At 37.8% G+C, this 23,179-nt stretch overlaps 1 protein-coding gene and 1 long non-coding RNA gene across 4 annotated transcripts in view; one reads left to right on the plus strand and one right to left on the minus strand.

The window, feature by feature from the left end:
• P4HA1 (prolyl 4-hydroxylase subunit alpha 1) overlaps positions 1 to 14,004 on the plus strand; it is an 82,700-nt gene extending 68,696 nt beyond the window's left edge. For both annotated transcript variants that reach the window (XM_025850483.2, XM_025850482.2), the window contains exons 11-15: positions 4,047 to 4,100; positions 7,173 to 7,238; positions 10,557 to 10,625; positions 11,530 to 11,626; positions 12,931 to 14,004. In XM_025850483.2, the coding sequence (XP_025706268.1) occupies positions 4,047 to 4,100; positions 7,173 to 7,238; positions 10,557 to 10,625; positions 11,530 to 11,626; positions 12,931 to 13,001 (357 nt within the window). In that variant the 3' untranslated portion in view covers positions 13,002 to 14,004. The remainder of the gene's footprint in view (positions 1 to 4,046; positions 4,101 to 7,172; positions 7,239 to 10,556; positions 10,626 to 11,529; positions 11,627 to 12,930) is intronic.
• The window catches only part of LOC141370306 (uncharacterized), a 46,474-nt gene continuing 31,319 nt past the window's right edge, over positions 8,025 to 23,179 (minus strand). For both annotated transcript variants that reach the window (XR_012374216.1, XR_012374215.1), the window contains exon 3: positions 8,025 to 8,152. This is a non-coding gene — a long non-coding RNA (uncharacterized lncRNA). The remainder of the gene's footprint in view (positions 8,153 to 23,179) is intronic.

Genomic DNA, 23,179 nt, shown 5'->3' on the forward strand with positions numbered 1-23,179 from the left:
TTTTTATTTATTTGAGAGAGTGAGAGAGAGCAGGAGCAAAGGGAGGGGCAGAGAGAGGGAGAAGCAGACTCCCTGCTGAGCAGGGAACCCAACACAGGCTCAATCCCAGGACTCCAAGGTCATGACCTGAGCCAAAGGCAGACACTTAACCAACTGAGCCATGCAGGCACCCACGTTTATGTTTGTTATTAGCTGTTTTATGTATTTGGGTGCTCCCATGTTGGGTGCATAAATGTTTACAATTTTATATCTTCTTGTTGGATTGTCCCCTTTATGATTATATAGCGTCCTTCTTTGTCTTTTGTTACAGTCTTTGTTTTAAAATCTGTTTTGTCCAGTATAAGTATTGCTATCCTGGTTTTCTTTTCACTTTCACTTGCAGGATAAATGCTTTTACATCCCTTCACTTTCAGTCTGCATGTGTCTTTAGGTCTGAAATGAGTCTCTTGTAGGTAGCATATAGATGTGTCTTGCCTTTTTTATCCATTTTGTCACCCTGTTTTTTGATTGGAGTGCTTAGTCCATTTACATTCAAAATAATTATTGACAGGTATGTACTTATTGCCATTTTGTTACTTGTTTTATGGTTGCTTTTGTAGTTCTTCCTTTTTTCTCTTGTTCTCGTCTCATGCTTTGCTGGCTTTCTTTAATGATACACTTGAATTCCTTTCTCTTTATTTTTTTGCATATTTATTACCAGTTTTTGATTTGTGGCCACCATGAGGTTTATATATCACATCGTATGCATATAGTAGTCTATATTAAGTAGGTGATCACTTAAGTTTAAATCCATTCTAAAATCATTAAATTTTTACTCCTCTACCCCCACCACATTTTAGGTATATGGTGTCATACTGTACATCCTTTTATTTTGTGAAACCCTTGACTGATTTTTATAGATATGCTTAATTTTATTGCTTTTATGCTTCCTACTCTTCTTACTCCTGCTTATGGTCTTTCCTTTCCACTCAGAGTCCCCCTTTAACATTTTTTTTTTAATCTTTTTTTTAAGATTTTTTATTTATTTATTTGAGAGAGAGAGAATGAGAGATAGAGAGCTCGAGAGGGAAGAGGGTCAGAGGGAGAAGCAGACTCCCCGCTGAGCAGGGAGCCCGATGTGGGACTCGATCCCGGGACTCCAGGATCATGACCTGAGCCGAAGGCAGTCGCTCAACCAACTGAGCCACCCAGGCGCCCCCCCCTTTAACATTTCTTATAGGGCTGGTTTAGTAATCATGAATTCCTTTAACTTCTGTTTGTCTGGAAACTACCCCTGCTTTTATTCTGTATGATAGCCTTGCTGGATAGAGTATTCTTGGCTGCAGGTTTTTTTTTCTTCCAGCACTTTGAATATATCCTGGCACTCCTTTCTGTCCTACAAAGTTTCTGCTGAAAAATCTGCTGGTAGCCTTATGGGGTTTCTTTTTTTATGTAACTTTTCTTTTGCTGCTTCTAAAATTCGCTGTTGCTGCTTTCTGCCATTTTAATTACTTTGTGTCTTGGTGTGGACCTTCATGTTGATTTTGTTGGGGGTTCTCTGCACCTCCTGGAGCTGGATTTCTGTTTCCTCCCCCAGATTTGGGAACTTTTCAGCTATTATTTCTTCAAATAAATTTTCTGCTTCCTTTTATTTTCTCTTTTCCTTCTAGAATCTGTATAATGCAAATATTACTACGTTTGATGGTGTCACTGAGTTCTCTTAGTCTGTTTTCATTTATTATCTTTTTTCTCTTTCCTGCTCAACTTGATTGCTTTCCATTACTCTGTTCTACTTCCTCTGTTCTACTATTTATTCCCTCTAGTGTATTTTTAATTTCACTTATTGAGTTGTTCATCTCTGATTGGCTCTTTTTTATGTTTTCTGTCTCTTTGTTGAGGGTCTCACTGAGGTCCTTCACTTTGTTCTCAAGTCCAGTGAGTATCTTTATGACTATTACTTTAAATATTCTATCAGGTATATTACTTACCTCTGTTTCACTTAGGTCTCTTGTAATTTTGTCCTCATCTTTTATTTTGGGACATAGTCCTCTGTCCCCTTATTTTGTCTCTCTGTGTCTGTTTCTATGTGTCAGGTAAGTCAGCTGTGTCTCCTGCTCTTGAAAGTAGTGGCTTTATGAAGAAGAGGTCCTGTATTGCCCTGCAGTGCAATGTCCCCTGTTCACCAGAACCCAGTGCTTCAGGGGTATCTCCTCTGTATGTTGCATGTACCCTACTGTTGCGGCTGAGCCAAGTTTGCCTTCAGTCCAGTCGTCTGCAATGACTCTCCTTGCCTGTTGTGAGCAGGTTTTGGTCCCTGTGTTGTTACTGGGCCAGTCTGAGGCCACTGTAGGCTAAAGTTGAGTCAGATCAGACGTTTGCCAAAGATGCAGTAGTACTGAACTGCAGGGTGCTTTCCCTGTGTTTTGCCCTGAGAAGCTTTTGTTGGAGGGTGGGGCCTGCAGTCAGACCGGCCCCCTGCTGAGCCACAGTCTGCTGGGTGCATGTATTTATCTTCACCTCTCCTCAGGGCAGGAGTCACTTTGGAGTGGTGAAGGCCCCTGTCAGGGCTACTTGCACACTGCTAGGCTTGTGGCACTGCTTTGGATGGACTCTGGCTAAGAGTATATTGGAGAGAGCTGGGGCTCGTGGTGCTAGCAAGATCTGCACAGGTTTCTGCGGGTGAGGGCTTCCAGCCCCTGGGAAAAGTCCTGCCCAGGCTGGAATGGAGGGATGGGTCCATAGAAGAGCTCAGGAAAGGAGGAGGTTTGCAGTTAGTAAGGTTCATGCAGGTCTGCTGTGTGAGAGGACCTGAAGCTGCCTGGGATGGAGGGGGCGTGTGTGCAGAAGAATGTGGAGGCAGGGCTCTCACTGTGAGCAGGAGAGTGTTCCGCTGCCCGGGTTCCCACAGGTCTCTGCATATCTAGGCTGGGGGAACAAGGGAGGGAAATGACACTTTCTAGCTATTTTGTTCTTAGAGAAGTGTCCCCAAAATCCCTGTCCCTCTAGTACATGCTCTGAGATTAGTAAATAAATCTTCCTGTATACCCCACATGTTTTTCCGGCTGCCTCTTCTATGCTGTATCTCAGCTGGGCTGTGAGCAACACGCTTTTAATTATGTTCTTTCATTTCATCAGCAGGGCTGTTTCAATTAAATTCTCCTTTCATTGGGATTCAAGGAAGGAGTTAAGGAAGGTATCATTCTCCTTAGTTTACAGATAAGAAAACTGAGATTGTATTGAAAGTTACATATATTATAACTGAGAAAACTAGAACTTAGAGATACTTTTCTTACTTCCTTTTGCTGCTTCACACTGAGATTGTCATTATCAACTGAAATTGTTAGGGCCCTTCAGCAGGAATAATTAAGTTTCATGTTAACTTCCTCCCTCTTTTACCTTAGGGCAAAAAAATGTGTAGGAGGAGATTTTATTAAAATAGATTGGGGGTTTCCCAGCATTTGGGACTTTGGAAACATGAGTCTTGATTTAAATTCCAAAGGAAAATGTTTAGTAAAAATTAATAATAGAAATCTCAAAACCCTGGGGCGCCTGGTTGGCTCAGTCGTTGGGCATCTGCCTTCGGCTTGGGTCATGATCCCAGGGTCCTGGGATCGAGCCCCACGTCAGGCTCCCTGCTCCGCGGGAATCCTGCTTCTCCCTCTTCTACTCACCCTGCTTGTGTTCCTCTCTCACTGTGTCTCTCTCTGTCAAATAAATAAATCTTTTAAAAAACTCAAAACCCTGATTCTAGAAAATTTTAACTCTAAACATTTTAATTTAAAAATTCTAACTCAAATTTTAGTTTGTTATGTATTAGAGGAAAATATGTACCCCAAACATTTGCTAAAGAAAAACATATTAACTAAGGTTCTAAAATAATCATATAGTAGCTGTCCTTAGATTTTTATCCTTGGTTCCTTAGGAACTCTAATTGATTTAAACTGCTTTGCTTCTTATTTCTCTAGGAGTACATAACCATGACATATAAGACACCAAAATAGGACTTATAAGTTTTTTGAATAGTAGTCTTGATTCTTTTTAATGCATACTTTGTTCCTCTCCTTCAGGTAGCAAATTATGGAGTTGGAGGACAGTATGAACCCCATTTTGATTTTGCACGGGTAAGTAAAAAAAAATGGGGAAGGTAGGAGTTCTGCTGAAGCTCAGGCATGACATGTTAATTCTGTTTTTTTTGTATTAAAAATTTATAGTCTGTTTGCAATTTGTGGAAGCATAGTGGAATAGATACCGTATAAAACCTTTTTAGCAGTAAAAAACCCTTAGATACACAGTAAAAAAAATTAGATACTTTTAAATGCATTGCTGAGCCTGGAAGAAAGTAAAGGAAATTCCCAAAGGCAAAATGAACAAAGAAAACTTAGAAACTAAAATTAGAGTTAAAGGGGGTGGCAGAAAAGCTGAAGCTGAAAGCATGTGCCTCCAGGAATATAGAGCTCTGGGGACTGTGGGAGAACCTACTGTGCAGGCTACTGAACCTGAGAGACCCATGTATAAAACAATCTCCAAAAGGATTACACCCTCAGAGAACGAATAGCCTTGAAAATAATCTGCTTTGAGTTAGGAGCCTTAAGGAGAGTTGCTTGTCATCACCCTGGTGGGGATATAATGTGTATGAGAGCCTTTTCTGGAAGTTTGAAAGCATAGACCTGCTCCCACATGAACCTTGGATTTGAAGTTTCACTACCCTGGAAGAGGAGAAATTAAAGTTGTTCAGTTAGGTAGTGCTCCTTGGTACCTGGCAGAAAACAGGCATCCTCATTCTAACACCTCAGGAATTTTAAAGATTAAGGTCAGCCAAATAGGAACTGATTAAAAAAGAAATTACTAACTGGTAATAAGACAGACACCATTCGTGAGACTGAAACAACCCACACATTTAGATGCCCCCAGGATGTTAGGTACTTGAATTATCAGATACAGAATATAAAATAACTGTATAATCTTTTTAAAAATTAAAGGATAAAAATTAATAAACTTTCGAAATGATTTAACATTTGAAAAACAAATGGAAGCTCTAGGTAGAAAAAAGTAATTGTTGAAATTTAAAGTTTGGATAAATTAAAACAGATTAGAGACAGTCGAAGTGAATTAGTAAATTAGCTGATAAATCTGAAGAAATTACAAGAATATGCTGAGAGAGAGGAAGATAAATACAAAATAGATGTAGAGACACTGGAGAATAAATAATATTGAAGCAGTTTGCTAAAAAGGTATAACTTTTTTCACATTAAGCTATAAATTATACATTACCAAATCTTAATTAATTAAGCTTTATCATAATTACATGAATTCTAGGGGTGCCTGGGTGGCTCAGTTGGTTAAGCGTCTGCCTTTGGCTCAGGTCATGATCCCGAGGTCCTGGGATTTAGCCCCATGTCAGGCTCCCTGCTTGGTGAGGAGCCTGTTTCTCACCATCCCTCTGCAGCTCCCCTGACTGTGCACATGCACACTCTCTGTCAAATAAATAAAATCTTTAAAAAAATAAATAAATAAATTCAGGAAGAAGTATTTTTAAAAAATGAATTCTAAGAACTAAGAACTGTCTCAGGTACTTTAATAAATTTATTGATCCTATTACCATTTTAAAATACGGGTATATTCTTTTGAAAGAAAACACAGCCTTTATTGTGTTATAGCCCTTGACCATCTTAAATCCCAGAGCCCTAGACTCTTCTGTGTAGGCCAGCAAAGAGTATATTTTTAGTTTCTTTCCCTTCTATTTTCAATTATTGAAAAATGTCTGAAAGTCGTGAATGATGTGAAAGAGTATAATTCAAGTCCTGACATTAGTGCAACTAAATTTTTTTCTTAGTTTTTCTATTTAGAAATCATTACAGATTCTTAGGAAGTTGTAAAGAAATGTACTGGGAAGGTCCCGTGAACTGTTCCCTCAGCCTCCCCCACTGTTAACATCTTCCACTACTGTAGCACATTATCAAAACCGAGAAATAGGCATTGGCACAAGCCACCGAGCTTATTCATATTTCATCAGTTAAATTTACACTACTTTGGGTGTGTGTGTGTCTATACAGTTTTATTACATGTGTAGCTTTGTGAAACTACCACCAGTCAAGGTGTGTAAGTGCACCGTCGCTGCCAGACTCCCTTATAGTACTGCTCTGTAGCTGCACACACCCTTCTGCTTCCCATGCCTCACTGCTGGTAAGCACTCAGCTAACCTGTCTCCTTAACTGTCATTTCACAAATGTTAGATAGGCTTGTATGCAGTATGTATCCTTTTGAGATCTTCTCTTTTCACTCAGCATAATTCCCTTGAGGTTCATGTTCTTACAGAATGTAACAATAGTGTGTTCCTTTTTTATTGCTGAGTACTATTTTATGGTATGGACACACCTCAGTTTGTTTAGTCATTCGTCCTTTGAAGGATGTTAGGGTAGTTTCCAGTTTGGGGCTGTCACAAAGATGTGTGTAAATTTCTGTGTGAAAAATCGACTTCCATTTTCCTGGGATAACTGCCAAGAGACTGTATTGTATTTTGATTTAGATTTTTAAAAAAGATTTTATTTATTTGAGACAGAGAATGAGCAGGGGGTAGGGGCAGAGGGAGAGGGAGAAGCAGACTCCTTGCTGAGCAGGGAGCCGACACGGGGCTCGATCCCAGGACCCTGAGATCATGACCTGAGCCAAAGGCAGACATTTATCAGACCAAGCCACCCAGGCACCCCTAATTCAGATTTAAATAGCCAGATGTGAATTCTCCAGCCAGATTAAAGTGCTGACTGTCTAAAAGAATGACAAGCATAATCGCAGTAAACATTTGAATGGATCATGAGTTCAAAGTAAATCTCAAGGTAAATTTTTCACCCACAGAGAACAGAGTTCATGAATGTAGCTATGAGGCTCTCATGTCTTCTTTTTGGAAGGAAAACTATAGGCATGAATTTTATTAATCTGTAGATAGTAGATATTGGTTTTTGTTATTTAGGCTAAAATCTGGGGTTTTTTTCCCTGCAATGATCTTATCAAAAGTATTCACTGTACAAGCTGAATTGAAATCCAACAAGTATTTTAAGTGCCTGCTATATATTGTGCACCAGACATTATAAATGAACCTTTCTGGGTTGTTTTAGGCATATCCTTTAGCATATTACTGGTGTTTAGTTGCCACTAGATAATTTGCATTACTGAATTTCATTGTGTTTTATTCACAGAAAGATGAACCAGATGCTTTCAAAGAGCTGGGGACAGGAAATAGAATTGCTACATGGCTGTTTTATGTAAGTTACAGCTAAAATTTTTATTTTAGGTTGGGATTTTATTACATGACATTTATTTTGATGTGTTCAGATGTTTGTTTTCCTTAGACCTTATTTAACATTCTAATTTAAAGTTTTTACAACTGAATAAATGGAGCGGTTTTTTTTGCATTTGTAACTTCAGATAGTAATTTCACCATTCTTATTCAGGTTTTAATATTGCAAACAGTCTCTATACTTGGAGATAATCATTGTTGATATTTTGGAGTATGGACTGTTAATATGCATATATAAGCATCTCTGTATATATTCACACACATTTTAACAAACTTTTGAATTTTTTTTGTTGATATATATCAGAAAAAGTATACAAATCATAAGTATTTAACTTCATAAATTTTTACAAAGTGAACACATCTGGTGTAAGCAGCAGCTAGATCAAGATAATAGCACATTATAGCACCTTGGCAGCCCCATTAAGAGTAACTAACCATTTTCACATTGTTTATTAAAGTTTCAAACAGTATGATTTTTTTAATTTTTTCTATATGTTTAGGTATATGAACTGAACAATCTTAATTTTGGTCATAATATTTGCTCCAGTTCTCTACTGCTGCATAACAAATAACCACAAATCACCACAAAACTGAATGGATTAAAATAACTTTATTATGTTAGTCACCAACAGTACATCATTAGTTTTTCATGTAATGTTCCATGTTTTTATCTCTCTTGGTTGTGAGGTTGAGCGGGCTTCACTCCTGGTTCTTGCTCTGGATCTTTCATGCATTTGCGGTCAGAGGATGACTGGCACTGGGGTCATTTTGAAGGCTGAGGTTGAGACTGGCTTTGGCCAGAATACCTGCATGTGGTCTGGGCTTCCTCCCAGCATGGTGACTGGATTACAAGAGCTCATGTCTCCACAGAAAGCAAGGCTGAAATGTATGGCATTTTCATTACCTACCCTCAGAAGTCAAATAATGTCACTTCTGTATTTTATTAAGGCAATTACAAAGATCTGCCAAGGTTCAGGGGGAGAGGACGTAGACTCTACCACTCGATAAGAATATCAGTGTCACGTAAAAAAACATGTAGGACAGGGCATATTGGTATAATATTTGGAAAATACAATCTATAGTGTTGTAACCTTTGTTAACTTAAAAAATGTATTTTATATCTAGACTTAAATTTTGCTTATTTCATTGCACTTTCTACCCCATCCCCATTTGAATGATACGAAAATGGCATCTCTTTGCTGTTTTCTCACTCTCTACCAAAATCGGTGTATCTCTCTGCTCAGTCTCATTTTCTTTCTTCATTGCTCCCTGCTACCTTCCCTGTGTGTTTTTTACCCTATTTCCTCCATTCCGCTTTCCCCTCTATTCAACCTACCTTCTCACCGTCCTACCTTATTATTCTCCCACCCTCCCCTCTTACAACTTTATCTGTTTCCAAAAAAGATTTAAGTACTGTAATATAACTAAGTTAAAGATGAGAGAGAATTACCACAAAGGGAAAACCAGGGGAGAAGCTGATAACATAATACAAAATTCATGCTGTGAAATCTTGTGTACTTTTTAGAGGTGAGCTTCCATAATTGTACCAATTTATAACCCACCTTTAAGTATGATGTTTGTCAGACTTTGATCTGTACATCTTTCACTTATTAGACTGGCAGTTTTTGTGGCTTTAATTTGCATTTCTCTTATTAGAGAGGTTGGTCATCTTTTCTGATGTTTAAGAGACATTTTTTTTCTTTTATGATATTGATGCTGTATTACTTGGTCCAATATCCATGAATATTAGATTTGACCATTAGATTTTATGTTAATTACTAATATGTTCTCCTTTAATTATATAGCATTTTGATTAAATTAGTAATGCATTCCGCCCCATTGTTTAAATACTATTCCTAGATAGGTCATTTAGCACAACTTTTTCATTGCTTACAGAGCTGATAGCTCTTTGCTACTGATGCTGTATTTATCATAGTAAAATACCCTTATTTATCTCACTTAATGCTTTTATTTTGTTAAATTTAAACTGTGCCTGATATTAAGATCAAACTCTGTTTTCTTTGATATAACATTTGCCTGGCAAATCTTTTTTTCAGTGTTTTAAGTCCCTTGTTTTAGATGTGACTCTTGTATGTAGCATAGTTGGGTTTTGATTTGTGATAGTCTTTATGATCTGTGTTTCCTTTGTCTCATTTTGTCCATGTGCTTCCTCAATTTGGAAGATTTGTGTTTTGTTTTGTTTTTAAAGATTTATTCATGAGAGACAGAGAGAGAGAGAGAGAGGCAGAGGCAGAGGGAGAAGCAGGCTCCCCGCCGAGCAGGGAGCCGGATGCGGGACTCGATCCCAGGGCCCTGGGATCATGACCTGAGCCGAAGGCAGATGCTTAACCGACTGAGCCACCCAGGCGTCCCAAGATTTGTGTGTTTATTCTAGGTTACATTTAAAAATTTTTAAGATTTTAATTCCAGTACAGTTGACATACAGTGTGATACTAGTTTCAGGTGTACAATTTAGTGATTCACCACTTCTGTACATTACCCGGTGCTCATCACAAGTGCACTCCTTAATCCCCATCACCTCTTTAACCCATCCACCCCTGACTGCCCCTTTGTTTTGTTTCTTAAATTCCAAATATGAGTGAAATCATATGGTATTTGTCTCTGACTTATTTTGCTTATCATAATACTCTCTGGCTCTGTCCATGTCATTGCAAATGGCAAGGCAAGGTTTCATTCTTTTTTATGGCTGAATAATATTACATTGTGCATATATACACTACATCTTCTTTATCCATTAATCTTTCAGTGGATACTTTGGCTTCTTCCATAATTTAGCTATTGTAAATAATGCTGCAATAAACATAGGGGTACATATATCCTTTTGAATTAGTGTTTTCATATTCCTTCGGTAAATACCTAGTAGTTAGGAGCACCTACTGTTACTACTGTAGACACTAAAGCTCAGCAGTGAACAAATGAAAAGTCCTGTCCCCATGGAGGTTATACTTTAGTGCAGTAAATGCATAATTATACCCCTGTATTACTTGGTGTATTGGCTTTAAATAATCTCTTTTTACCTCCAGCTATAAGACATAAAAGATATCCTTATCTCCCTTCCTGACTCTATCATTTCTTTGCTTTTATTTTTTTACTTAAGTATGTAAACCTAAACAGCATCTTGTTTAAAAACTGAGTAGCATGCACAAACCTATCTATGTTAGGTATATGTTCAGATGTTCTCTGCAATATTCCATCTTCCTCACAGTGGCATATTTAACTTTATTATACCAGTGCTTCTGATAATACTCTGGAATTCTTACAGATGAGTGATGTGTCAGCAGGAGGAGCCACTGTTTTTCCTGAAGTAGGAGCCAGTGTTTGGCCCAAAAAGGTAAACTAGATTCATTTGTTATTTTAATTTTGTGGGTCTGTTTTTTCCCTGAGGAGATGCACCTCAGTGTCATGGTTTAATTAATGAACTACATTTTTAAAGATAGAGATAATCCTTACCAGGTAAAATTTACTTACTAGGTATACCGGGTAAATTTTACATTTTTTTTTTTAAGATTTTATTTATTTGACAGAGAGACACAGCGAGAGAGGAAACACAAGCAAGGGGAGTGGGAGAGGGAGAAGCAGGCTTTCTGCTGAGCAGAGAGCCCAATGTGGGGCTCCACCCCAGGACCCTGGGATCATGAGCCGAAGGCAGACGCTTAACGACTGAGCCACCCAGGTGCCCCAAAATTTTGAATATTTTTATGGCACAATTGTTATGATTACCTAGAGGTAATGAACAACCAAGGATTAGTACTTAAAAGTTTTCATTCCTAAAATGGGTTCCAGGGGTGCCTGGGTGGCTCAGTCATTAAGTGTCTGCCTTCAGCTCGGGTCATGATCCCAGGGTCATGGGATCGAGCCCTGCATCAGGCCCCCTGCTTAGCAGGGAGCCTGCTTCTCCCTCTTCCACTCCCCCGGCTTGTATTCCCTCTCTCGCTGTGTCTCTCTCTGTCAAATAAATAAAATCTTTTAAATAAATAAGATAAAATGGGTTCCATACGATGTTTAACCCTCCAACTTGCTATTGTAAGATTTGTCAAGCAACTTTGTGGTGTTAACATTCTCATATGATCACCAAAATTTTGTAAATGACTGTCATATTTTTAGAATTTTATTAGAGAAGATATAATGCTGCCATAGAGGTGTACTTCCTCACAGGAACAGAGGAAAATTTAATTATTGCAAAAAGTGATAATCTGATATCTTATTTAGAGATAATTTTGTATTATTCTCCACAGGGAACTGCTGTTTTCTGGTATAATCTGTTTGCCAGTGGAGAAGGAGATTATAGTACGCGGCATGCAGCCTGTCCAGTGCTAGTGGGAAACAAATGGGGTAAATATTTCCTATATTCTCTTGTGATTTCTCCTAACATTGAAAGGGATTCAGCCAAGCCAGTTTCTGATCTTAATGTATTTGCTTTCAACAGCTCAGAATTATGATGACAGATTTTAACAGTGTTCTCACTTGAATAAGACCGTATCTTTCACTCAAGGAGTTACAGTTGTCTCTGATTGAGACATACTAATGGATAAATTAGAATATGGTATAGTACCCACTAATACAGTGATGTAAACAGATGGTGACTCCTTATATTTGGGGAGGCTTCTTCAAAGCTTAATTTTAAAAGTTTGGTCTTGAAGCTAAGAGCAGTATATTTTCCAGGCCTGTTAGAGACCGAGACTAGGACTCATGTGAGACTAGAGACACACTCAGGGTCATGTTAGCATGACTGGCCACATTAAAACAAAATAGAAACAGGTGAAGTTATTTTAATACATATTACTTAACCCTATAAATCCATCCCAGTATGTGTCACTAGCCACCTTTCAAGTACTTAGTAGCCACATGTGTCTAGTGGCTACCATATCAGACATAGCAGGAGTAAGGAGTGACACCTGATCATTAGGATTTTAAAACTCTCCCCTGATGATAATGTTTGAGAATCACTGGACTAGAATGAAGAGAGGCTAGTGACTGGGAGATCAGATTAGAAGGCTCTTTTCCCTTGTCTCAGTGGGCGAGGATGAAAGCCTGGACTAAGGCAGCAGCAAAACTGTTGGAGAGTAAAGAGATTGAAGAGATACACAAGGAAAAGTGACAGGGTTTGATGAATAAAAGATTGGAAACAGGAGTTGAGAAAGATAAAAGAGTAATTAGGGGTTCTAGTTTAGGTATTTTGTACGCATTGATGCCACTGATTGGGCTCTAGGATGTAGGAGGAGTAGAAAATTCTATTTGAGGTACATTGAAAAGCAGTATCTTAGAATCAAGGAAACTTAATGAGCACATAATAGTAGTGACTGTAGAATTGTTCCTGTAGAGTGGAGGCTTTGTGTTCATTTTTAAAATGTCTATATTAGAGATCGTATTTTGCAAACAGGTAAAACAATGTTCTTTCTGTACCTACATCTTAATTCCAATTGTGTTTTCATTTCAAGCCTTTGATTGAACATCAGAAACTTTAGGAAGTGCACATACATAGACTCTCAAATGTGTGTCCGGCATTTAGGGAAGCTTTTAAAAAAGTGCCTAAATACCATCTGCCTTCATCTTATTTGGTCTTAAACTTTTAGCTCATATAGAAACTTCGTTAAACTAGTTAGTAGAGAATATTAATATTTTTTTTTCTCTCACAGTATCTAATAAGTGGCTCCATGAACGTGGACAAGAATTTCGAAGACCATGTACCTTATCAGAATTGGAATGACAAATAGGCTTCCCTTCCTTTCCTGTTATACTCTAATGTGTCTGATATGCACATTTCCCAGTCTTAACTTTCCAGCGTTTACAATTGACTAACACTCCATGATTGATTTCAGTCATGAACCTCATCCGATGTTTCATCTGTGGACAATCACTAACTTTGTGGGTTTTTTTCTTTTAAAAGTAACACTAAATCACCATATTGTACATATAAACCTTTAAAGTTCAGTTGGTATCACAGAGGATAAAGCAAAGTAGAGTTAAAAATGAGATTTCTACACATTTCTTAAAGAACTTCTTGGTTGGATAAAGAAAACAGTTTAAGCATCTGATTATAGTATTTCACGACACCTCAGTGTTTAGGGGGTAAGCTAGAATGGGCCATGTGATTAAGGAACAGAAGCTTCATAGTATGTACCTAGGTATTAGGTTTACCTAGTCTTCTTTTCTGGATCTGCCTGAAGACTAGGAATAAACTAGGCCTCTGATCTGGGTTCCATTTGATGTTTGCCCCATATGCTATTCTAAGTTGATTTTTTTCCTTCCAAATCTTTTTAAAGAAAGTATACTGTATTTTACCAGTCCCATTCTTCTCTCATAGCTCCTCTGTGGTGAATTAAATCTGAGTTAAAATACTTTGATTAAACAAAAATTTTTAACACAAAGCCCTATATAACAACACTGGGTCTTAACTAAAATGATCATTAGTCTGTTTCCCCCTTTTCTTAAATCATTGATGATTTTGTCCATAAAATTTGCTGTTTTTCTTAGTGCTAATACCTTGCCTCTTATTCCTGCTATAGCAGGGTGATGATATTGGCATTCTGATAAAATATTGTGCCTTAGGAGACTGGAAATTTTAAAATGTACAAGTCCTTTTAATGATGAGGGAATTGATAAAAAAAAAAAAAACAACTTTTCTAAAAAGCCAAAATGTTTTTCTCAATTCTGAAATGTGTTGTGACAACAGTGACCTATTTATGATCTTAAATCTTTTTTTAAAAATGTTTCTGTGTGGTATTTTTCATATTTGAATGTGAGTGCATGCTATAGTGCCAACAGGTGATTTCTATTTTTTTTTTATTTTTTTAATGCGGAGGACTGAGGTTTATATCCCCTTGGTTTTCATTCACTCTAATGTCACACTGATATGGTAGAAAATTTAGGCTCTCTGAACTTGCAGATACTTAATCAAAATAGGTTTCCTTCAAAAGGAGCACTACAACTTTACTATGGTTATGGAGTTGTTATAATGTTACTTAGGCTCTCATTCAAAAATAAGGTGTAATATAAAGCTGTGACCATAATGCATAATGAAGTATACTAATTGACCCTTTGGACTAACTTTACATTTCTTATGGTGAATCTTAGTTCATATAAGGGCTATTCTTTATGCACTATTTAAATATTTAAGAAAGAATTTGGTTAATTGTTTGGGTAAGAAGGTATTATTACTTTTACCAGTTCCTTTCTCCCAAATACCCTTTGTTTAACAACTATTTTGGTAGGAAATTTGAAAATTAGCTTTAGTATTTTAATCTACTTAGATTTTGTGACCATAGATGATTTTTAAAAAAATAATCATGTTAGAAGCAATGTAAATGCCAAAGGATAGAAACAAAATGGGGGTTCAGTGAATGGAAACTAACCTTTATTACCCTATGTGATTTAGCAAGTAGAATAAAAATAATATATATTTCAGAAGGAAATGACATTCTTACAGATTTCCTCATTATATTCAACCCAAACTCTCCATGGGGATCAGTAAACTCTTTTCAGTGTTAGATCTTACAGAACCCTCCCAAGTTTCATTATCATTTTTCTTTCCAAATGAAAGGGAGAAAAAATTCCATAAAAAGTTTTGAGTCCAGTGGTCATTGCAATCTTTTTTTTTTATGGTGAACATTAAAGGAGGGCTACATACCAGCTCTGGATGCCCTGGGGCACAGGGGAAAAAAAAAGCAACTAGAATATAAGGGAACTCTGCCAAAGGATGGGGAAGCTGTTGGAATTCTCTTTAGGTTGGAGGGGCTAGCAAGTGCCATGGTTTATGTTCCCCTTCACTTTGATAGCATGGATGGAGGCAGGGGCTGATCACCCGAACAGGCTTACCTTAGTGAGACCCAGGCCTCTAGCCCATGCCAGTCCCAGCCATCCCACAAAGGCAGCCTCAGCTGCAGCCCAGATGGGGCACACACCAGGACACCCTTAGTGAGTGCTCACTATAGCTCCAGCCATCTGTCAGATGACAGAGGCACAGAGCACCCCAGAGCACTCCAAACCTGCACCACTTTAGCTCCAGAGGACTTGCCAGGGCACCTGTGACATAGCACTCCAGGAACCCCTGGCCAGTGCCTGCCATGGTTCTAGCCACTCCACCAAAGCACCCCTGTGTGGAGTGCTCCAGGATTCATTGGCCCATAACCTGCCTTAGCTCCAGCTGCTCCTGTAGGGCACCCCCTGCACTGAGCACCCCAAGACACCACAGCTTGTACCCACTATCAGTTTCAGCTGTCCTGCCCGGGTGCCCTCTGTACCAAGAGCCCCAGGACCAGGCCAGCCCATGCCCACTTCAGCTATGTTCACCTGTCAGGGCACACTCTGTGGGGAGTGCCCCAGAACTCCCCAGCCCACACCCAACCTTGGCTCCAGCTACCCTACCAGGGTGCCTCCTACATGGAGCATAACAGATACTCCAGCTTGTGCCTCACCTGGGTACCCTCTGCAGAGATCCCAAGGGCTGCCCTAGTCCATACACTCTTCAGCTAGCCTGCCATGGTACCCTCTGCACAGAGAGCCCAGGGACCACCCAGACTATGCCCATTTCAGCTCTGGCCGTCCCACAAGGACAGCCCCAGCACTCCAGCCTATGCCACGCACAGCTCCAGCCAGCAAACCAAAGTCATCAGGTACACATAGTCTACATGGTATGGCCTTACACAAGACCATTCCTTTGAGTTTAGAAGTAGCTGTTCCACCTAATTCATAGAAATAAACACAAAGTCAAGCAAAATGGGGAGAGAGAAATATGTTGCAAATGAAAGAAGACAAAACCTCAGGGAACTAAATGGAGATAAGCAATATGCCTGAAAAAGAGTTTAAAGTAATCATAAAGATACTCACTGCATCGCTTCTCGGCCTTTTGGCTAAGATCAAGTGTAAAGATACTGCACTGGAGAGAACAGTGGAAGAGCTCTGTGAGAACTTGAAAATGAGGAAAATATAAAAAGAACCAAGTTGAAGAATACAATAACAGGGCACATGGGTGGCTCAGTTAGTTGAGCGTCTGCCTTCGGCTCAGGTCATGGTCCTGGGGCCCTGGGATCAAGTCCTGTGTCGGGCTCCCTGTTCAGCGGGAAGTCTGCTTCTCCCTCTGCCTCTCCTCCCCAACATCTCTCTCTCTCAAATAAATGAATAAAATCTTAAAAAAAACTACTGTAAAGGGACTCAACAGATTAGCAGATGTAGAATGGATCAGTGATTTGAAAGGATAATAGAAAGCAACCAGGATGAACAGCAAAACGAAGAATTTTTATTTTATTATGTAGGCTTCATGCCCAGTGTGGAGCCCAGGGTGGGGTTTGAACTCATGACCCTGAGATCAAGACCTGAGCTGAGATCACGAGTCAGATGCCTAACTGGTTGTCACCCAGTGCCCTGAAAAAAGAATTTTTAAAAATGAGGATACATTAAGCCATCTCTTAGACAACATCAAGCAAACAAACATTCACATTATAGGGGTCCCAGAAGAAGAAAGAGAGTAAAGGATAGAAAACTTTCCTTACCCGGGGAAGGAAACACATCTAGGTTCAGGAAGCAAAGTTCAAACAAGATGAACTCGAGGTGGTCTACACCACAACACATAATTAAAATGTCAAAGATCAAAGAATTTGAAAAGCAGCAAGAGACAAGAAAGTAGGTACAAGGGGAAATGCCATAAGACTGATTTTTCAAAAGAAATTTGTAGGTTAGAGGGGAGTGGCTGCTGAAAGGAAAAAACCTGCAACCAAGACTACCTGTAAGATTATCATTCAGAATTGAAGGAGGAATAGTTTCCCAGATGAAAGTTAATTACTACTAAACCAGCCTTACAAGAAATGTTAAAGGACTTTTCTTTACATGTAAAAGGCCATAATTAGAAGAAAATTCTGAATAAAAAGATGTAAGATAGGATACCATACACAGAACACATGTTGGTGGGGGATTAAAAAAGTATTCAGAATGTGTTCAAACTGAACCATGAAGTTAATACATATATACTTAGGATGTTATATATGAACCTCATGGTAACCACAAACCCAAAACCTGTAATAGATACACAAAAAAATACACTGATGAAAGAAATTGAAGATGACAGAAAAAATGGTAAGACATTCCATGCTCATGGATTACAATATTGTTAAAATATCCATACTACTCGAAGCAATCTGTTCAATGCAATCCCTACCAAAATACCAATAGCATTTTTTAACAGAACTATAGCAAATAATCCTAAAATTTATATGGAACCACAAAAGAACCCAAATAGCCAAAGTCATCTTGAGAAAGAAAAATAAAACTAGTGGTGTCACAGTTCCAGATTTCAAGATATACTACAAAGCTATATAGTCATCAAAACAGTGTGGTACGAAAACAGACAAGTCAATGGAACAGCATAGAGAGGACGAAATAAACCTGTATTTATATGGCCAATCTATAGCAAAGGTGGTAAGAATATATAATGTGGAAAAGACAGTCTCTTCAATACATGGTGCTGGGAAAACGACAGCTTCATGCAAAAGAATGAAACTGGACCACTAGTCTTGTGGTCTAACCATACACACACAGAACTAAAAATGGATTAAAACCTAAATGTGAAACATGAAACTATAAAACTCTTGAAAGAAACATAGGCAGTAATTTTTTTTATTAAAGATTTTTATTTATTTATTTATTTGAGAGAGAGCACAAGAGGGAAGAGGGTCAGAGGGAGCAGCAGACTCCCTGCCGAGCTGGGAGCCCGATGTGGGACTCGATCCCGGGACTCCAGGATCATGACCTGAGCCGAAGGCAGTCGCTTAACCAACTGAGCCACCCAGGTGCCCAGCAGTAATTTCTTTTACATCAGCCTTAGCAACATTTTTCTAGATAGGTGTCTTCAGGCAAGGGGGAAAAGAAGCAAATATAAACTACTGGAACTACACCAAAATGACAGGTTTTTTTATAGTGAAGGAAATCAACAGAACAGAAAAGCAACCTACTGAATGGGAGAATATATTTGTAAATTATATTTCTGAAAAGGGATTGATATCAAAAATATATTAAGAACTTATACAACACAACACCAAAAAGACAATGTGATTTAAAAATGGGCAGAGGACCTGAATAGACATTTTTCCAAAGAAGACATACATTTGGCCAACAGACACATCAAGAGATGCTCGGCATCACTCATCATTAGGGAAATGTGAATTAAAACCACAATGAGATATCTATCACCTTACACCTGTTAGAATAACCAGAATCAAAAACAAGACATAACAAGTGTTGGTGAAGATGTAGAGAAAAAAGAACCCCCATGCACTGTTGGTGGGAATGCAAACTGTGGGAAACTCAAAAAATTAAAAATAGAAATACCGTATGATCCAGTAACTACACTCCTGGGTATTTACAACAAAATAAAACCCTGAAAACATTACTTCAAAAGATTTTGCCCTTCTATGTTTATTGCAGCATTATTTACAATAACCAAGATCTGGAAGCAACACAAGTGTCCATTGATAGAGGAATGGATAATACATAGTTACATAGTTTATATACATATATATATATATTTAATGGTAAGATCTCGTTCTTTTTTATGGTTAACTAACATGAATGAACTTAGTATTATGCCAAGTGAAATAAGTCAATCAGAGAAAGACAAATATATGATTTCACTTATATGTAGAATCTAAAAAACAAATTGAAGAAACAGACTCATAAATACAGAAAACAAACATGTTTGCCAGAGGGAGAGGTGTGGGGGGCATGGGTAGAATGGGTGAAGAGAAATGGGAGGTATAGGCTTCCATTAATGGAATGAGTAATTATGGGCATCAAAGGTACAGCATAGAGAACATAATCAATGGTATTGTATTAACATATGGAGAGAGATGGCAGCTACACTTGTGGTGAGCATAGCAAAATGTATAGTTGTCAAATCACTATGTTGTACACCTGAAACTAATGTGACATTGTGTGTCAACTACATTTCAATTAAGATAAATAAATAATAAAATAAATGAGGGCTAGAGCTATCATGGAAAAATGTGGAAACTGGTTTCCTCACCAACCTTAAGTGCCTATCCTTCAAGATATGAGTTTCATCATTTGTTAACTTTAAGCATGGAATTATTACATTACCAACATGGAGTTAACTGAAGTATTTACTAGAACTTAAAACAGCAGGATAATTAAATGTGATAACTACATAAGAACCTAGTAGGATTATTATTTTTTAAATTATTTTAGGATTCTGTGGAAAGCTAAATGGTAAATACAGTGATGAAAGAAGCAATCAGGTATAAATGAAGGGGGGGGAATCAGAGGGGGAAATGAACCATGAGAGACTATGGACTCTGAGAAACAAAATGAGGGTTCTAGAGGGGAGGGGGGCGGGGGGATGTGTTAACCTGATGATGGCTATTAAAGAGGGCAAGTACTGCATGGAGCACTGGGTGTTATACACAAACAATGAGTAATGGAACACTACATCAAAAACTAATGATGTAATGTATGGTGATTAACAATTAAAAAAAGCAATCAGGGAAGTAGAAATCAAAACTACAATGAAATATCACCTCACACCTGTCAGTTACTATAAAAAATAAACATTAGGAGTAAGGCAGTCTTATCAAATGTAAAAACAGATTTTTAATAAAAGGAACAGCCAAAAGGAGTGGAAGTCATCCATACTCTGCTTTTTGAGGTCTTGAATTTCTATTGCAGCAGTCTTCTGTTGAAATTACTTGTACAAAACAAGATAATGACAGATAAAATAAGCTTTAAAATCCAAAAAGAGAAAATCCTTAGATTTTGTTATATGGCTAGTCCAATATCCCAATAGGGTTATTTCTTATACAAGCCTGTTTCAGGCTAAATATTTTAAAGAATTCAGAATAGAACATTTCATATAGAACACAGTGATACGCACTTTTATATTTCAGGGCATTTTAGGGAGATGAATTGTATCTTGAGTCAATCTTTTCTAGAAGAGGTATTCACTAATTTTAAGTGCAGCAAAGACCCAGAATTATTACTGTAATATCTATTTTAAAGCCTTAAATATGAACTCCACTGCAGTGTAGGTTTTACATAGGTTTGAATACATCAGGAGTTATATTATGTAAAATAACTACATAATGGTTAACTTCTAAAAACATTAATCTTATCCCTTGATATCTGTATAATAAAACATTGTAGTTGTTAACTCTTAGAAGATAAAATAACTTACATAATAGTTGAATTTAGTTACGTTCTATTTTTGCTTTACATTTATAAAGCAACAAAGTTAAGGCTTTGTGACATGAAACACTTGTCAGACTTTTGTTTTGAGATGGAAAAAAAAGTGACCCTTATTAAAAATAATCAGTGTTATCTCTCTCACATTCCCTTTTTACTTCTGCAACCATGAGAAAATAGTCTATAGAAAGTTAAACTAAGATAATAATTAGAAGTGCTCTGAAACAGTGCTACTTAGAGTGGTTTGTAGAAGAGTTGCCGTGGGATTTGCTACTGGTCCACAACAAGATAAGGAAATTACATCAAAATGTAAACAAACCACATTAATAAGTACATGGTTTTGTTCAGTTGACTTTTTCATAGCAAGATTTTCAAGATGAAAAAAAGCAGTGTGTTATTTACATTGTGTTATAGGTTCTTAGTGAGAACCAGCTTAAATAGCATTGCTCTAAAGCATACAAATTGTTTGATTCTGCATTTTTAAAAGCACTAAGAGAGTTTAATATGTGTGATTTGCATCTTGTTTGGGATGGGGGAGCAAATTCTGTATGTCTTAGCATAATGGGGAAAAACACTTTGGAATACTTCTATAGCTTTGCAAATAATGTATCAAGGAGTCAAGAATATCAAGATCCATGTATCTTCTAGAGGAAGATAGCAGACTAGGAAGCTCCAAGCTCCTGTATCCCCTTGGAAACATGAAATAAACAACTAGAAACTGGATAACTTCATAGATGTGTAGAGGTCTGAAAAACAGCCAAAGGTTTACAGTAACAAAATGAATGCCCAGTCAAGAGAAACCCACACTCAAAATGGTAGGAAATTTTGTGGTGTGTTTACCTACTCTTGCCCTACCCTAAAACTGGTGCTGTGTAAGTGGTAGGAAGTAGTTGCCCAATTCCCAGTTTCTTATCTTGAACCAGAGGGAACAGAACAGGCCTAGTTTTTAACATTCTCGCCTGTTTGGAAGCTGCCTGAAGGACTGGTCTCTTTCACCTAACTCAGAGTTCAGGTAAGGAAAAGTTTATAACTAGAAAAAGCCCTGGGAAGCATCAGACACTGTTAAAGCTATATGGGGACTACAGACCTGCAGATATGTAAGGCAAAAGATTACAGTTAGCACAATAATATAGAAGCCCCCCCCACACACACACACAGGCTGGGATGAGAGTTTTGTGGAAATTAAAAGAGATTTAAAAGTGGCCATGTACATGGGAAGATTTAAACACACACACATGCACAACCACACACACACACACACACACACACACACACAGAGGCAGGGCAAGATTCATGCCAAGAAAAGACCTTAAGTCACCATTCCAGGCTGATCCCAGGGATCAGATCTTGTCCTGCTAATTACTGGAGGTCTTCCTCACCATGGAGCCATTCAGCAAAACTGGGAGAGGTGGCTCTTTTTTCCAAATATCTAATTTTCACTAAAAAAAAAAAAAAATCACAAAACAAAGAAACAGAAAAACATGGTCCATTCAAAGGGAGAAAACAAAATGGAAGAAACCATCTCTGAAGAAACATAGAAACTGGATGTGTTAAATGAAGACTTTTAAATATCTGTCTTAAATATGCTCAAAGAACTAAAGGAAAACAGACAAAGAACTAAAGAAAGTCAGGAAAACAATATATAAACAAAATGAGAGTATCAACAAAAGGATCAAAATTATAAAAAGAACCAAGCAAAAATTCTGGAGCTGAAAAAATACAATAACTGAATGGAAAAGTTCATTAGAATGGTTCAACTGCAGACTTGAATAGATAGAAGAATAAATCAGCAAACTTGAATACAGGTCATTTGAATTGATCAAGTCTGAGGAGCAAAAGGAAAAGAATGAAAAAAAAAAATTCTACAAAGCCAAAGGGACTATAGGACACCATCAAGCAGCCCTGTATACACATTATGTGAATCCCTGGGGAAGAAAGTTCCTGAGAACATTTGAAAAAATAATCTTCAATAATTTTCCAAATTTGAAGTCAAGTATGTACAAATCCCAGAAATCTAAAGAATTCCAAGTAGGTTAAACCCAAAGAGAATGACACCGAGATGCTTAATCAAACTCTTGAAAGTCAAAGACAAAGTGAAAATCTTAAAAGCAGCAAGAGAAAATTGACTTGTCATGTGCAAGGAAATCTAAATAAGATTATCCCTGGATTTTTTCAGCAGAAACCTAAGAGGACAGAAGGCAGTGGAATAATACATGTAAAATGATGAAAGAAAAAAAAATGTCAATCAAGAATTCTATTTTTAAAGTTGAAAATAGAGCTACCCTATGACCCAGCAATTGCACTACTGGGTATTTACCCCAAAGATACAAACATAGTGATCTGAAGGGATACCTGCACCCCAATGTTTATAGCAGCAATGTCCACAATAGCCAAACTATGGAAAGAGCCTAGATGTCCATCAACAGATGAATAGATAAAGAAGACGTGGTGGTACACACACACACACACACACACACACACACACACACACACACACACACACACGATGGAATATTATGCAGCCATCAAAAATGAAATCTTGCTATTTGCAATGATGTGGATGGAACTAGAGGGTATTATGCTAAGCGAAATAAGTCAGTCAGAGAAAGACAATTATCATATGATCTCACTGATATGAGGAATTTGAGAAACAAGACAGAGGATCATAAGGGAAGGGAAGGAAAAATGAAACAAGATGAA

This window comes from Callorhinus ursinus, unplaced genomic scaffold, assembly GCF_003265705.2.
Source record: "Callorhinus ursinus isolate GAN/ISIS: 27379988/994484 unplaced genomic scaffold, GSC_fseal_2.0 scaffold31, whole genome shotgun sequence".
Taxonomy (NCBI): domain Eukaryota; kingdom Metazoa; phylum Chordata; class Mammalia; order Carnivora; family Otariidae; genus Callorhinus; species Callorhinus ursinus.